General features: G+C 42.2%; 1 protein-coding gene across 1 annotated transcript in view; it reads left to right on the forward strand.

The window, feature by feature from the left end:
- Nucleotides 1–14,867, forward strand: part of LOC134647546 (ABC transporter A family member 4-like) — a gene marked incomplete at its 5' end in the record, with an annotated part of 44,929 nt that overhangs the window by 27,740 nt on the left and 2,322 nt on the right. The window contains 15 exons of the mRNA XM_063501899.1: nucleotides 827–918; nucleotides 1,119–1,234; nucleotides 2,056–2,270; nucleotides 3,358–3,433; nucleotides 4,318–4,422; nucleotides 4,929–5,081; nucleotides 5,615–5,728; nucleotides 6,341–6,494; nucleotides 6,880–7,002; nucleotides 7,231–7,425; nucleotides 7,837–8,118; nucleotides 8,324–8,565; nucleotides 9,030–9,180; nucleotides 10,033–10,243; nucleotides 10,780–10,981. Of these exons, the coding sequence (XP_063357969.1) occupies nucleotides 827–918; nucleotides 1,119–1,234; nucleotides 2,056–2,270; nucleotides 3,358–3,433; nucleotides 4,318–4,422; nucleotides 4,929–5,081; nucleotides 5,615–5,728; nucleotides 6,341–6,494; nucleotides 6,880–7,002; nucleotides 7,231–7,425; nucleotides 7,837–8,118; nucleotides 8,324–8,565; nucleotides 9,030–9,180; nucleotides 10,033–10,243; nucleotides 10,780–10,981 (2,431 nt within the window). The remainder of the gene's footprint in view (nucleotides 1–826; nucleotides 919–1,118; nucleotides 1,235–2,055; nucleotides 2,271–3,357; nucleotides 3,434–4,317; nucleotides 4,423–4,928; nucleotides 5,082–5,614; nucleotides 5,729–6,340; nucleotides 6,495–6,879; nucleotides 7,003–7,230; nucleotides 7,426–7,836; nucleotides 8,119–8,323; nucleotides 8,566–9,029; nucleotides 9,181–10,032; nucleotides 10,244–10,779; nucleotides 10,982–14,867) is intronic.

Consider the following 14,867-nt stretch of genomic DNA (forward strand, 5'->3'; position numbering starts at 1 on the left):
TTACTGTTAATGTTTTTATAATCTGCATTAAATGGGCTTTCGAACAGTATTTTTCATAAACCAAGTTTAATAGAAAAATTTGAAAATATGAGGGTTTGTGTGGATTTCGTTACCACTAAAAGTTTATTATTTTAAGGATTGCGTCATATTTTGCTAAGGAACCCTAAAAAACTGGTATGGGGAATGAATTGAGCATTATCTAGTTACCCGAAAACGACACCAAACTTGACTCAAAGGTCCAAACTAATCCGCCAGAATTTTTTTTCTGACCGCCGGGAGCTCTGTACTTTGACCCCCCCTCCCCCCTCCCAGACACAGAGTTCAACTTGTCTACCGGGCGTTTTGGGCTTAGGTGCACGTGTATAATATTCGTACCAAATGGCATTGCTGTACCCCAAAATGTCATACTGTTTCCCAATAGAAAACGGACTAGTATGGGTACTGTGAATATCATCTCGCTTTGAGTGGTAGTAGGGCACAGTACAGCGGATGTCATTCCAGATCTAGAGCAGAGCCCAACTGGGGCAGTACCTCCACCTTACAGAAAACCGCAGCCAAATAACATGCACTAGACCCTACTCATAGTGTTGTGTTCCTGCCGGTGAGTAAGATTGCCAGAGCTCAGCGAGGGTGTGGGTGTGGAGTGTTAGGATCGGCAACGCGCAATGTAACACATCTGGAGTTGCAGGCGTCCATAGGCCACGGAGACTGCTTACCATCAGGCGGGCCGTATGCTTGTTTGCCACCTACGTACATAGTATCAAATAAATGTTTCAAGAAACAGAAAAGTAAGAAAATGTTAGAAATTTAATCTGTTTGTTTTCAGGGCTATAAATGATTCAAGAAGGCAAATTATTAGTTATACTGGTGATGGTGGTTACACTAGCGCCGCTGAGCAAGCCCTAAGAGAATTAACAAGTGAGTGAAATGATAAATTTTCCATCTTAAGACCACGCGCAATGTAGGGTCTGTCACCTTGTGGCCTAGATCAAAAGTAGGTAACACTTGAAATTGTCACTTCATGCCCTAAAACCTACTAGCTAAGTATAAGCGCAGAATATTGTAGTACTGCAGTACCAGTCAAAGGTAATTACATTTGTATCCTTATTTGTGTACAGAACCGAAACTGTGGAAACGTAAGAAATCCCCGTGCCTGACTATAACCCTGCTAAAACAGACTCTGTGGAAATACGTCTCTTTCTACATACATTATAGATTGTTTATTATCATCACGGTAAGTAAGTATATTTCGTTAGATAATAGAGTTGAGATTTCTATTAGTGCACTTATTATAATAGAGTCTCTTAGGTATGTGTAGGAAAACATCGTAGGGGAACTGTGCTTATTCCTAGCTTATTCCAATACGGCTTTGTATCATTTCCGAGTTAGAAGGTCAGATGTAAATCGTTTTAGTGAAACGTGCAATCGAGTATTGCTTCTTAGGATGCAGCTAGGAAGATGGTAAGACGAGAGGATCTAGAAGCTTGTAACATTAATAACAATGAGTACCTACTCGTAACTCTATAGCTCTGGGAGTGTTTTTAGCACTTGGAATATAATATGTGCTGATCAATATCTTAGGTACGTTAAACGCCTTTTAGTTAGATCATATCTCCAGCCAAAATGTTTAACCCTAAATCGATGCTTAACCTTAGACTTAGACAAAGCAGAACAAAATTTGACAGTCTCTTTAGCCCTTTGCAAATCCGGCCCACGGCCTTTTTGGGCTATAACTGTGAAAATCGAAGTCCGCGAATTGCGGGCATCTTTCTCTGTCACTCTTATGCCTTCATTGGAGTAAAAGAAAAAGAACCCTTCATTGGAGTAATTTGCGAATTTCGGTTTTCTCGGTAGATACTCTGTACCTTAGATAAACCAAACCAAAACTTGTCAGTCTCTTTAGCTCTTTCCAAATCCGGCCCACGTCCTTTTCGTGGGTCGGATTTCGAGTGATGCCATGCCATGGTGAATGACAAGTGCTCAAGTGCTCGTGAACCGGAGCTGCTCCACGGGCCGATGTTTAGACACCCCTGAGAAAGAATTTTTGCTTTACAGATACTATCAGCAATAGTGACAGGCGCCATAATCGGCGTGTTCCTCTCATACCAACTGAACGAGATGGAAACTATTATATCCTCGTCTCGTTTGCTCGGTGAGAAGATGACCGTAGAGACCTTGGAGCAAAGCACTACGCTTGTGCTTAAGGTGTACTACACGGATGATGCCATCTCTCTCGCAACCGGGTTAGTTTATAAGCGTCTAGGTCTGACGTATGTAGGATTAACAGTTCCCTTCCCTTTTTAGGGTTCCTTACCTCAAAAGGAAAAAAACGGAACCCTTATAGGATCACTCGTGCGTCTGTCTGTCCGACCATTCTCCCAGTACCGGCCCGAGCCCTTGATCAGGGTAGAGCGAAATCGGGTTTTGGCGCCCTTCGTTGAAGTTTTCAAGCATATTTTCCACCCCCCCCCTCCCCCCTCGCCACACTCGCGTCTTTAATTTGACCGCCGCCGCTCCACTCGCTCTACCCTAGATCCGGCCCTGCATTCTCCCCCCCCCTTTATCTCCGAAACTACTGGGACTAAAACTTTGAACAAAATACGCAAAATAGTTCTTTACCTATAGATCTACAGGAAAACCTATTAGAAATGTGCAGTCAAGCGTGTGTCGGACTTTGGAACGCGAGTCCGACTTGCACTTGGCCGGTTTTTGGTTTTCTTCTCAGTCTTATACTATTTAGGTTGCCTTTCCACTCAGTTGGAGATTAAAGGAGACGTACGGGAATAGCATTGGTTGTAATCCAGCGAAGCGGAGAAATAAATCAATGCTATTGATTGATTAGTACGTCTACTCTCATGACCGCCTCAGTGGAAACTAAGTGTTAAGGCCTGAGTGGACGCTCAAGTTGGGCGTGCAGCGGGGCGGGGCGTGCGGCGTGCATGTTAAACAAATGCAAACGTATAGTAGCGGCACAGAATAACTAATAGTACTACCGTAGTAGCGGCCTTAGTGCACGCTGCTCAAATCACTTGAAAGCCCGACTCTCCGCTGCACGCCCCGCCGAACGCTCCGCTCCGAGCGGCCACTCAGGCCTTACACTAAGTCTTACTTTACTCTTTGCTCAGTGTCGTGTCCGCTTACACGACCTATATTAATAAATGCTAAGGGTCTACCGCGAAAACTGAAATTCGCAAATTGCGGGGATCTTTCGTCTCTTTTACTACAATGAAGGCAGACAAGGAAGGAAGGAGTGACAGAGAAAGATATCCGCAAACTTTGATTTTCGCGGTTATAGCCCAGCATCCGTATTGTACCTTCGATCTTCACATAGCTTCAAATCCAAACATGTAATTTCAGCTATGTCTTGTCCACTACCGGCGCTAGACCTGCGGAGACGCAAAACATGTATTACACCGCCTTACCGTATACTGAGGTGGGTTTGTTATTTTTATTGGGTACTAACTAGGGTTTGCAATCCGGATCCGAAATGTATTAAATTATCCGGATCTGGATCCGGATCCGCGGATCTTCCCATACATTTCGGATCCGTCGTGCAAACCCTAGTACTAACTATAAGGGCTAATTTAGACGGCGCGCGAACTTGCGGAACATTGAAGTTTCAACAATTCAGCCGACCGATCAAATGACGTTGACGCAATGTAATGAATGAAACTCGCATGCGAGTTCTCGCACCGTCTACATGAGCCCTGTCTTTCAGTCCGTTAGTGATTATGCCTCACAACTAATTCGGCATTCGACAGACGTAAAAATACATGAGTTAAACCATTTTATTAAATTCTGTTCGGAAAGAGAAGATTCGTGGAATGTATTGGGCCCCATACATTCCACGACCGACTCTTCTCTTTCCGCACAGACTCTAGCTTAAAAACTGGAGCAATTTACCGCCACCAATCAGAAACTGCAAATCCGTCACCTCTTTAAAGTATTTACTCACAACCCAACCCAAAAAGCTTTAAAAAAACAAATTGTAAAAATTTGTGAACAACGCGATATATTTGTCGACTCTCTCTCTCTCTCTCTCTCTCTCTCTTTCACGTGATATGTCTAATCTGTCTTGTTCTGATTATATCTGTTCTGTTTGTGTATTAGTTTTAAGGTTTAGCTTTTAATTTTGGGTGCCCCGAAAACCAGCGCACTGTCTTAGACACTGCTTATGCTGAGCGGCATATATCCTATTTGGTGTACCTTTCTTTAATTAACTTTCTGTTGTACCTAAATAATGTATGTTTTTTACGCCAAATAAATATTTTATATTTCTATAAAACTAAAAGTTAAATCCTAAAATGGTTGATGCAGAGTTTGACAGAGTACCTGATGCTGCGAGCTATCGACTCCCCTCAGCACTATGTTTACGCCTACGCGTACGGCATGCACGTGAAGGACGAACGGGAAATCCTAGATGTTGGTATAATAATATATTTTCTTGATCTATTTCTTAAATTGAGAAAGGATGAGCTTCACTCCTCTCTACTCTCCTTCGCTCTACCGACCTTCTGTAAGTGTAAGAGTTAACCTTTTCGACGCCGTGTCAAACACAAAAGCTGTCACGCTGACGCTACGTCACCGAAGTGTCAAAACTAAAATTGAGCTTTATGCATATGCACGTAGGTCTATGTTGCTCTGTGGTCTGTGACCGATTAATCGGTCTTTGGCGTTGAACCTACGGTGCGGATATATCGGTCATTGGCGTCCAAAAGGTTAAAAGCCACGAAAGAGCCTGACGGTCTTCCCTACATTGATCTTAACCTACGTTGTTCATCACTGACTACACTGCACTGCACTTCATATCATTTATTCCGAAACCAAATTTACTATAAGGGGCTGTGTTAACAGCGCGATGTAGCCGATAGAACAGCGCCATCTACTGTGAAATTGGGCAACTATAAAAACTAAACATACGTTTTCAGATCCACGTGTTATACAGCCCGATTCATCACGACACCGCTGCAGCGGCGCGGTCCTTGGCCCGAGTGTACATGGCCCTCTTGCGACATTACACCAAGAATCTTGATGCGGATATTGAGGTTACAGATGACCCGCTCGTGCTGGACTCTTCTCCGGTTAGTTATTAAACGCGATTAGAATACGATTGAGCACATAATATATGTAGGTAGTATACTTGACGCGGCGAATTAATCATAATTCACATCACCCTATGCAGTACCTCCAACTCTCTTTTGGATAGACTTCATTGAAGAAACAGGTTTTACCGTATATTTATAAGTAGGTAGCGCCAGCTTCACATATGTATATTTCGAGATCATGAACCTTAATCACCGTTCCTCAAAGATCTCAAAGGAATTGTTACCTACGAATATTGGAAACATCACGATGATCCCTCAAGATATTGATATCGTTTTCACCGTTTGAACGACATCTTCTTCTTCTTCCTGCCCTTATCCCACGTTATGTGGGGTCGGCACAAAATGTTTTTCTCTTACATCCTTCTCTATCTTTCGTCACCCCTCACTCCTTTCACATAATAATCCATCCATCGTTTTTTGAGTCTACCATTCGCTCTCCAGCCATCAACTTCATGCCTCATTCTTTTTCCTATATGGCATTGACCGATAATAATTAATTTTATTTACAGTCCCAGAAGAAAACAAAAGTCCCACCGCTCGTCATACACTTCATGTTGATCATAACCATCGCACACATAACCTTGCTGCCTACCATGGAGCATGGTCTTATAAGGCACATGCAGGTAAACTACTCCAATTCATAATACGGTGTCTGCATGTGTAGACTGTCTGGAAGACCTAGATGCTAAGCGACATATCCGAAAGACGCGAGGACGTGACCTAAGCCCTCCTACACGTACACCCGACACGCTACTCGACTGGACTGGCATCTTCAAGAGAAAGTTTGGTTTTGCGAACCACAGAGCAGAGAGGTGTGTAGAGCATCTCATAATCCGGACAAGAACTGTTGATGGAGTCGCCATTGCCGGATAGGTACGGGAAGGAAGGTCTGAACTGTCAGTGTAAGGCCTGAGTGGACGCTGGAAGCGGAGCGTTCGGCGGGGCGTGCAGCGTGGCGTCGAGCTCCCAAGTGATTTGAGCAGCGTGCACTAAGGCCGCTCCTATACGCTTGCATTTGTTTAACATGCACGCTGCACGCCCCGCCCCGCTGCACGCCCTACTCGAGCGTCCACTCAGGCCTTACACTAAGTCTGTCAGTATTATACATACTGACCCAGAGCTATCCAATCCTACAATAGGACTAACTAAACAAGGCCTTGTTGGAATGTCTAGATGATCCCCATCCCATCACCGAAAAAACCTAAACCTATTCCCATTAGTTATTTACCTTCCAGGTGCACGCAATGAATTTCTCCCCAGCTCGCTACTGGTTCTCTCTGTTCTGCTGCGACATCACCCTCTATTGGACCCTGGTGTTCATCATCACGACGGTTCTGTTCTGCGTCATGTACTGGGTGGCGCCGGTGCATTTCATGCACAGGGATTTGAGTAAGTACCATCGCTCACACTGTCAACCGAGAGTTCGTAAACCTTATTACAATAGGCATTAGGTCCACCGAAGGACAGTTAAGAGTGTTGATGTCTGTACAACGGCACGGTTACTATAGTCGGAGCGGAGCTAGTAGGTCTTATAAGCTTCGTAAATATAAGAGTCAATTCATAATTGTCAAAATTTACTTTTTAACTTAGACCGACTACCTATAGTCAAGTATTCAAGTATCCATCGGGATTACAGGAATGGTAAGTTGTGAAAAGTTTTCAAAAAGTTAGAGTAGTTCTCAAATTTGTGGAAACTTCATTTTCACAAATGAAGAGAATACTTAATAGCAGGAAATGCTGCAGTTGCTATTTTAACAATTTTCTTAATTTTCAGTCGTGATCCCATTCATGCTCATAATGTATGGCTTTAGTTGCGTGCCGCAAGCATACCTCTTCAGTTTGGGACCCAGTGGAGCTTTAAATTCTATGTCCTTCGTCATATTCAACATCATATTCGGTGAGCTTACTGGATTTACGGAAAACAATGAGTAGGTACATTTAGGGTCTCATTTAGGCAAAGAGTCTCAACTCCTTAATTCACACTACACTTTCATTTCAACTGGAAGGAGAATACTCTATAAGTACGTTACGTCAAGAGCATTATTGCAAACACTTCAGTAGTTTACTTCTCATGTTAATTATAACTAAAACATTTCCAGTTTAATTTAATGCAATTGCGTTTCAGGTGAAGCCTCAGTAATAAGCCAGTTTATACAAGGCGACGCGTTCACCTACGCCGAGAGGGCGCTCAGCCTCTCCCCGCAGTATAACGTGGCCAACGCTTTCGTTCAGATTACCAAGATCTTTGTCTACAACAGCGAGTGCGTCATCTTTAATAACAAGAAGCTCTGCAAATCGAATGTACTGCATAAATGTTGCAGTGAGTAGTCTATCCTTTTTTCATCATAATTTTGTCCTCCTCTTGCCCAACCTGCTTTTGCTCTGCCTGGCAACATCCTTTAGCATTGGGAAAAGGTCTGAAAATATGCATATTAGGTACCATCTGGTTGCGGGGATTTCAGTCTAAGACCACTAGCAAAAGCAATGGCGAGCAAAGATTTAACCGAATGCGCTCCGGTGGAATTCACCCTGCCTGGTAGCAGAGTACCTATATAAACCAATATTTACAAGAGAAGGAAGTCCATCTTCAAACAAAAGTAGACGATATAAACTTCAAACGCACCACTAACCTAAAGTAGAAAATAGTGACTAAAAGTCGAATTTGATGTACCTATCTTGAGTTCGTCATTGTTCCGATACCAGGATATCCTATACACTTCTTGCTTTTCAGAAAAGTGTGGAATAATGCAAGGCTGTTTCGAGCGCATATCCTATCTGTCAAAAGCCGGCATCCTCGACGAGATTCTCTGGACCGTCTACCACTCCATCATCTTCAGCAGTCTCCTCATCATCTGGGAGTACAAGGTGCTCCAGCGGTTATGGTACTGCGCTCGGGAACGCTGGTTTTCTCGGGAAGAACCTCCTATAATGATGGAGGCGTCGGGAGGTTCGCAGGAGCGGTGGGACGTCGACGCGAAAAGTAGGCAGATGAAGCAAAAAAGAATTAGAAGGGGTATGTTGTGGTAACGCGTAAACACAGACAAGACGTAAATAACTACTAAACTACTCTATGTAATGATACCTATTAAGACATAACTTTCTTGCGATAATCTTCGATAAAGCTTTGTAATCATCGGTATATGGTGGCAGCTCTATGTAGGTACTTAAATTATGTAGTCTACATCAGTTAACACCTCATTGTCAATTTCTGTTTTCAGATATAAAAACAGACACATTCGGTGAAAACCTCTTAGTGAACAATCTATCAAAGAGAGTCGACGGAGCTTATAAACTCTCCCGCATATCCTTCGGGATTGGGAAGGGCGAGGCTCTGTCCCTCGTGGGGCAGTCTATGGGAGGTCGGCTGGAGCTCTGTGAAATATTAGCTGGGTTTAAGATGCCGAGTTCTGGGTCGATCAGTGCTATGTCGAGGTGGTCTCTCACGACCGATCCACATATGGTAAGCTCGCCTATTATACTTAGTTTGTAGTAGGTATATACTTTGTAGTTTAGCGTCGATAATGGACCAATTTTTATTTTGTTCTGTTTTTTTTCCGTCTAATTTCGATGAAATATGATGGATAGATCCTACGAGTTCTACGTTTATTTAAAAAAAATCTTCCACTTAGTTACTAAAACTTTTTGTCCCAAATTGGGATGTCTTATTTAGTTATTCCGCCCAGAAAAAGGATACCTCTTCACACCGAACTAATTGTATCCAAATTTAACGTGAAAAACTACTTAATAATAAATATCAGCTCTAATTATCATAGTCATTTCAATGGCTAACCGAAATGTTATTAAATGCATTACTTAGCCCGGTTACAGGTCAACAGCTGGCGACTGATGAATACCTTCTCACTGTGATTGGAACCGCCATGTAGTAGGTAGTTTAACCAACTCATATCAATGTGTCATTCACAGTATTCTCGCAACGTCGCGTTCAGCTGCTTCGAGTACTGCCCCATGCCTCCGTGGATGACGGTGTATGATTCCTTGTGGATGATGGCGGTGTTGCGCGGAATCCCGCGGCATTACGTCCACGAGGAAGTCTCCAATCTCCTTGATGCTTTAGGTTAACCTTCCTCAATCGAAAACTATCTAAGTAATATAACATAAGGATAATTCTTCGGGCGAGAAACCCACAAATTCGGCAAAAACCCGCTCATGCTGGACTTATCAAACAATTCCCTTCTATCTTGACAAGATCATGGGCAAGAAAAAAACCCCAACAATGTATTTGGGGGGTTTCTGTTGCGGCGTCCTTATTTTAGCAGTTGCCCTCAGTTCCATATTTGCGGAGGTATTTCTTTCCGGAAATAAGGACCAAACATCAATTACATCATGCTTCCAACCTCCGTGGTGACCTGACGTAGACCAAAACTGACTGACTGGCTGATTGACATACATATTTGGAGGGTCCATATTGGGTCGCATAATAATTGATTGTCCTAATGTAATGTTACGCATAAAACTCATTTCGCATAATTGTTATTGTGCTGAAACTATTAACATTTCTGAAAAATTATAAAAGAAACCTAACCTAAAGTCTATTTTTTTATTCGGTAGACTAAAATGACATTTCATAGTATGAACATCATGTGTCATTTCATACTATGAAATGTCATTTTAGTCTACCGAATAAAAAAATATACTTTAACCTACCTTGTTCTACACAACCTATGCAAAATACTTTCTGTTTCAGCTGGAGAAAAATTATGCGAAAAGAGTTTTATGCGTAACATTACATTATGACAATCAATTATTATGCGACGAGATACGACCCAATAAATATTTAGAAACTACGGACATATTAAATTCAAAATTAGACATGACAACCACACGACAAAATACCGTCTGTTCTCGACGGTCAGCCAACCAGACTGTTCACATGTTACTAATCCTAAGTCCTCTTCCAAATTTGCAGAACTCGATGAGGTGTCAAACGTGAACGTATTCCGCCTGCACCAAAATGAGAAGACGCGGCTAAACTTCGCCGTGGCCGTGATCGGAGCGCCGCCTGTTCTCATCCTGGACGAGTTCACGGCGTACCAGCAGTACTCCGTCGACCGCGCCATGGTCTACATACTCTACCATCTGAGGAAGCAGGGACAGGCGCTACTAGTTAGTTCAGCTAGGTAAGTAAAGAGTGACAAAGATATTTAGCAAGCTTGTGCTAAGCATATCAGACGTAATTTCAATGACTTGTAGTATTCAAAACCTGTCTAGTCAAGCGAACTTGCAGACGTTAATTTTTCTGGCGCAAATTCGAAGGGGATCGGAATGATTCCGTTTCTTGGAAAAAGTAGGTGTTCAACCTTGATGCCCTTCCAGATTTGAACTGACTAATATACACACATGCTCCTTTCATGTTACCTATTGTAGGTATCTGTTTGCGTGCCTATTTAACACATTACATATACTTACTCGTATGCATATTAAAGCTAATAAGTTACACAGCGTTATCTACGCGCGTTTAGTTCTAGGGCACAGGACGCACGCTATCTAAGGTATAGTTGCCATCAGATATATCGGAGCGGCCAAGGTGTTCACAATATCTGACCACGCACTCTAACGCCCTGACAATAGAGGCGTGTTCGGATATTTGTGAGCGCCTTAGCCGCTCCGATATATCTGATGGCGACTGTACTCCGTAACTCCTCTCTGTGTACAGCATCGAGAACCACATGGCGGTGACGAACCGTCTAGGGATCCTGATCAACGGGCAGCTAGTCGACGTGGACCACATAGACGCCCTGGTGGCGCGCTACAGCTCCAAAGGGTACACGGTGGTGGTACATCTGAAGGACGAGGTCGATATACAAGCCATATTTAGTCGGCATTTCGAGAGTTTCAGCGTCAACGATGTGTCTGGTGTGAGTTAGAAAGATTGGCAGTTGGTAGCTGGTTGGTAGTGTTGTCGAGGTTTTGTATCTTACTTACTTACTGCTTTATAGTACAGTGGGCCAAGAAAGTGGTCTACCACGCTACGGTTGAGGTTCGTTTGAACGTCATGAGACAACAAGGTCGATTTACTTTAAACTCCGTTAGAAAAATCAACGTTAGCGATCGTTAGATCTCGCAGAAACTTTTGTCAAAACTGGTAGACCACTTTCTTAACCCACTGTAGCTATATTTTCCATTGCCTTATGTATAATGATTTTTGTAATACCTTTTATCTTAGGTATACATGTATTGCTTTCTGCATCTTAAATAGTCTTAATAATATATTTTCTTTTGCCTTATTTATGAATGTCGTACATACTGCTTTTTTATGTCCGCTGCTTTGCCTCCTACTGGCAACGCCTTTGGCTCCAACTAAGCTTTTAATATCATAAAACCACCCACAGTATATAGATAGCCCATCATCGTCCAAGGGTGAATACTTATTATTTGAATTTCGCATCCAAGGCAAAATATTTTCACCAAAGGAATAAATAACTCGGGCAAAACCTGTATTGTCTGCTAGGTATTTTAATGTGATACTTAATTACGTATTGAACGTGTGGACCATAGTTGTAATATAGTTGGGTGGTACCACAGAACATATTAAAGAGGTTAGAACGGCTATCGCGCGCAGTTAGTATCGGAACCGGAACAATTCGTCCGGAGTCATTCAGAGCGATAGCACGCGTGTATTATCTCCGTCTAAACAGTTTAAATAAAAATTAAGTGCATTATTTCGGCAACAACACAGAGTGAACCTAAAGTGCAGTGTTAAACGTCTGTTTTGGCGTAACGATCTCAGTGCAAAACATTTTAAGATTCGCATCTGTGCGCGGCTATTTGTTTCACATCGACATTCAACCCAAGCTCTCGCTCACGCGCAGCGCTAATGAGCGGAATGCACGATAATACACACCACGACGAAACCGATATAGAATCGAACGAGGCTCTTGCGCCTACCGCCAGCGTTATGCTTAGATCACCGCCGCACAAATATTCATCAAACCCAGATCTTTCCTTGGAAAATCGGAAGCGTAAGTTTGACAACATGCGAGCCTCAAATTTACCTGAAGAAATCGGAGAAGTCATTGATCGCAAGTTCTCGGACATACAGACCAATATAACCGCGACTATAAACACGGCGTTGGCTGCTTGCTTGACAACAGAGGTCTCAAAAATTACGGCGACATTAACTGAAATCAAATCGGACATAAACAAACTTAATCGAGATAACACTACCATCAGTCAAACACTTGTGGAGGTCGAAAGTCGAGTAAACGACATTGATAATTCCTTGCAGTTTACCAGCTCGCGTCAGGACTCGCAAGAAACCCGACTCAAGGCCATAGAATCGAATGTGTCAACATACAAGGAACAGGCCAGCCGTATACACATGCTCGAATGTACTATAGACAAAATGGAACAACAGGCAAGGACGAGCAACCTGGAAATATGTAACATACCGGAGAAACGGGGCGAAAATTTAGTTACAATTTTTAACAACATCGGAACCGCCATCAGGATCACATTTACGCCAGGTGACATCGTGTCAATTCACCGGGTTCCGCACGCTAACCCTAACTCAACTCTGCCAAAAAACATAATAGTGCGTCTCACATCAGTTATGTTACGTGACAACATTTTAGCTGCATTCCGCACCGCGAAGGGAATAAATACGACTCAATTGGCGCTAAGCGGCCCCTCACAAAAAATATACCTTAATGAGCACCTAACGCTTAAAAATAAATTACTGCTAAAACAGACACGTGAGGCCGCCTCGAAACACAACTACAAGTACGTCTGGGTGAGGCATGCATCCATCTTAGTGCGGAAAGAAGACACATCTCCAGTACTCGCCATACGAAACGACCTTGACCTACTTAAGTTATCAGCGACGAGCTCCTGACACAATAAGATGCGCACACGTTTATTATTTTTATGGAAATGTAATGCAAATTTCTATTTGTGATTGCCGTTTAATTACTAAATTCTCATGTCTACTGATGATTATGTTATATGTATTTTCTACTAACTATCTGCCTATGCCTACAACAGTACCAAAATATCAGAGCGGTCTATTATATAAGTACCTGTACCTAAACGATGCGAGACACAACATGTACTTGTACTCGTATATTGTGAATATTAAGTTACCTTTAAGTTTAATGCATAATAAGAACATTTATAGCCTATCGCAATTTAATAATGGACAGTGAATACTCTGTATATTATCAGAATTGTCGGGGCCTTCGTACAAAATTAAATACCTTATATATGAATATTCTTTCTCATGACTATGACGTAATTATTTTAACGGAAACCTGGTTATGCCCAGATATAGCTAATAACGAGTTCATGGATTCACGTTATGCAGTGTTCCGTTGTGATCGGGATTACGCGGGCAGTGGGCGCGGCATCGGTGGCGGCGTGCTTGTGGCCGTGCTGCGCCAGCACCGCGCGGCCGCGCGCGCACCGCTACCGGCGCCGCCCGGTCGACCCGCGCTTCCACCTCTTGTGGATCACATAATCGTCGAAATATCGATTGGTCATCATAGGAAACACGTCATTAGTGCGGTGTATATTCCACCGCAGCAACCGACCTTAACGTACGAAATACATTTTGAACAGTTACAGGAGCTACTTTCAGAGGCTGAAATAAATAGTTACTGGATTGTTGGAGACTATAATTACTCCTCGCTCGTATGGCAATATCAAGGAAACCATTCAAGTGTAATATCATGCGAAAATATATCCCTTCGTGAAAAGTGCCTTATTGATTTTATCGAGCTACATAACCTTACTCAGTATAATATATTTCACAACAGAGGGGGAAAGATTTTAGACTTATTCCTCACCGACGATTCTAACTGTACCTGCTTTCAAGCTCCCATCACTCTTGTACCTCCTGATGACCATCACCCTCCGTTTTACGTTTTAGTACCATTTAAGAATCAAAATAAAACCATTTCCCCACCGCCAAAATATAAACATTGTTTTGACAAAGCTGACTATACAGTTATTATTAAAGAACTTGAGTCAACTCCATGGGCCGACCTCCTCAACAACTTATCAGCTGATTGTGCGGTAACTGTATTTTACGAACGTATTTACACAATAGTAAAAAAATATATTCCGTATAAAAAAACCTATTCTGGTAAATTTCCCCGTTGGTTTTCCCCTGCATTAATACACATATACAAAAATAAAAAGCAAGCGTGGGTAAAATGGAAAAAATACACAAATTTAGTCGATTATGAGACCTTTTCCAAGCTAAGGAGTCGATTTAAATCAGAATCAGTTAAATGTTATAATAAACACTTAAATACAGTGGAAAACAGCATACAAGGCAATGTAAAATACTTTTGGACTTACATTTCAAATCGTAACCACTCTTCAGAGATACCTAACACTATGTCGTATCAAAATGTACAATCCAATGACTTGGTAGAAATTTGCAATATGTTCTCGAATTTCTTTCTTTCCGTCTTCGAACCTTCGACAGTAAGTGACGATTTTGACATCCCCGAAAATAATCCGACTTCTCATATAAACATACACAATATACATATATCTACAAGTAATATTACCCATGAACTAAACCAACTTGACGTATCTAAAGGTAAAGGCCCCGACAATATCCCTCCTATATTCCTTAAAAAAGTTTCAGAAACAATAAGTGTACCACTAACTATTTTATATAATAAATGTCTAAATGAAGGCGTTTTTCCAACTATATGGAAAACAGCAAACATTGTGCCAGTACATAAGGGAGGTTCCAAACACCTGGTTGAGAATTACAGACCAATATCTATCTTG

The sequence above is a fragment of the Cydia amplana genome, chromosome 4 (assembly GCF_948474715.1).
Source record: "Cydia amplana chromosome 4, ilCydAmpl1.1, whole genome shotgun sequence".
In the NCBI taxonomy this organism is placed as follows: Eukaryota; Metazoa; Arthropoda; class Insecta; order Lepidoptera; family Tortricidae; genus Cydia; species Cydia amplana.